The 2,500-nt window shown below is 44.7% G+C and overlaps 1 protein-coding gene across 2 annotated transcripts in view; it reads left to right on the top strand.

Annotated features, from left to right (window-relative positions):
• Nucleotides 1–2,500, top strand: part of LOC143283162 (xaa-Pro aminopeptidase 1-like) — a 65,214-nt gene that overhangs the window by 14,040 nt on the left and 48,674 nt on the right. For both annotated transcript variants that reach the window (XM_076589317.1, XM_076589315.1), the window contains exon 3: nucleotides 1,551–1,661. In XM_076589317.1, the coding sequence (XP_076445432.1) occupies nucleotides 1,551–1,661 (111 nt within the window). The remainder of the gene's footprint in view (nucleotides 1–1,550; nucleotides 1,662–2,500) is intronic.

Below are 2,500 nucleotides of genomic sequence, written 5' to 3'. Positions count from 1 at the left end.
ACACACACACACACACGCACACACAGCCACACACACACACACTCACACACACACAGACACACACACACAGACACATACACACACACACACACACACAGACACACACACAGACACACACAGACACACACAACACACAGACACACACACACACACACACACACACACACACAACACACAGACACACACACACACACACACACACACACACACACACACACACACACACACACTGTTTGTATGCAGCGCACAATTTGCCAACCCACTGTGATTTGGCACCGTACAAAAGAATGCATCACGTGTGCTGACACCATGGTTAGATCGTTGGTTAACTCACTCAGTACGGCCAGTCCTCTGTTCTCCTCTACACAGACCCCTCGGATGTCCAGTGGGTGTCTGAATGACCCAACCTTTAGCTTCCGTCGTAAGAATTGTGGTATTCTTTGTCAACATTCACCTCTTCAGTGTAAGAGCCTTCCGCTTGTAATATTTTGATGGTGGTAATTGGGGAGAAACGCTGTTAACGTCGTCTCTTTCGCCGTTCGTATGGAGAGAGTTAACCCCACTGGGAACTTGGTATGATTCATGACAGCGTAGGCTCCCTCTCTCTCTCTCTCTCTGTCTCTGTCTGTCTCTCTGTCTCTTATTACTCTGTCATAACCGATTTGTGTGTGTGTGTGTGTCTGTGTGTGTATGTGTCTGTGTGTGTCTGTGTGTCTGTGTGTGTGTGTGTGTGTGTGAAATTCGGGCAGGTAAGAAAGTGGGTACGAGAGGCGGAGACAGGGGAATCACAAAGAATGGTGATGGTTTCTGTGGGAGTGCATTATGATTGGCTGGAGACTTCACGAGGGTGTTTGCTTTGGTTTTTATCGGGTTTTTGTTTGTTTGGTCGTTGTTTTTGTTTGCTTGTTTGTTTGTTGTTGTTGTTGTTTTTTGGGGTGGGGGTGGGGGGGTTGCGTGTGTGTTTTGTTGTTGTTGTTTGGTTGTTGGTAGTGTGTTCCAAGCTGGGAAATTCATAAAGGGAAAGGTTGATGGATAGTACGTACTCGTATCTTTATTTTATCACTGGTTCCATGTGTTAGAATGACTGTCAGAATGTCTATTTGATTACTTTATAAAATCATCAAATGAATTTGCTCACTTGAAGTTGAATGTTAGTGTTTTCTTTAAGTAAGGAGTATGTTGCTAATGCCCTATGGAGTCAAAGGGTTATATTTTGTTGTTGAGTGTGTGTGTGTGTGTGTGTGTGTGTGTGTGTGTGTGATTTACTCAAAGCAGGGGGTGGCTGGAGTGTGTTTCAAGCTGGGAAATATCATAAAGGGAAAGGTTGTTAGATTACCTGCTCTTTTATTTATTCTGTCACTGATACCATGTCTTAGATTGACTGTCGGAATACTAATTTTATTGCTTTAAAAATATCATCAAATGAACTTGCTCACTTGAATGTTAATGTGTTTTTATTATGTAGGGAATATAATTATTGCTAATGCCCCGTAGAGTCAAAGGATTGACTTTTTTATGATGTGTGTGTGTGTGTGTGTGTGTGTGGTCAGCAATGGCCCGCCACCCGAGTAAACACAACACAGCGTTTGGCTGACCTGCGAGCGGAAATGTCCCGCATGAGGATTGACGCCTTCATCATTCTCTCTGGTGACGCACATGGGGTATGTATACGTCATATGATTTTACGTCATGTCCTTCCAGACAGACCTTGCTGCCCAGCCTGTATAATGCTTGATCAGAATCATAATCGGAATCAGTTCTAATGTCAATTAAAACTGTAACACGCTTTATAGGACACGCATGCAAAGTTACACATACCAGACACAAACAAATAAAACAAAATGTCATGAGATGTTACTTATTAATCATCACTTTGACCATGTTCGGAGTTCCAATGATGTGTCATGTCTCATCAGTTCAAGACCTACTTCTGTTTCAATTGTCCACAAGCAGCCTTCTTCTTCTTCTTCTTCTGCGTTAGTGGGCTGCAACTCCCACGTTCACTCGTATGCACACGAGTGGGCTTTTACGTGTATGACCGTTTTGACCCCGCCATATAGGCAGCCATACTCCGCTTTCGGGGGTGTGCATGCTGGGAATGTTCTTGTTTCCATAACCCACCGAACGCTGACATGGATTACAGGATCTTTAACGTGCGTATTTGATCTTCTGCTTGCATATACACACGAAGGGGGTTCAGGCACTAGCAGGTCTGTACATATGTTGACCTGGGAGATCGTAACAATCTCCACCCTTTACCCACCAGGCGCCGTCACCGTGATTCGAACCCGGGACCCTCAGATTGAAAGTCCAACGCTTTAACCACTCGGCTATTGCGCCCGTCGTCCACAAGTAGCCAAACCCATCGTTCGCAAGAAGACTTGTCCGTTCGCATTGACCCTCAGGCTCCCCTGCTATTTCAACCGTTGAAAAAAGCGTTGAAAAGAAAGAGTCGATGACTTGTCCTGGTGCAACCACTCAGAGAAGACCTTCAAAAACA

Source organism: Babylonia areolata, chromosome 6 (assembly GCF_041734735.1).
Source record: "Babylonia areolata isolate BAREFJ2019XMU chromosome 6, ASM4173473v1, whole genome shotgun sequence".
NCBI lineage: Eukaryota > Metazoa > Mollusca > Gastropoda > Neogastropoda > Buccinidae > Babylonia > Babylonia areolata.
This window is presented reverse-complemented; position numbering and strand designations above follow the sequence as displayed.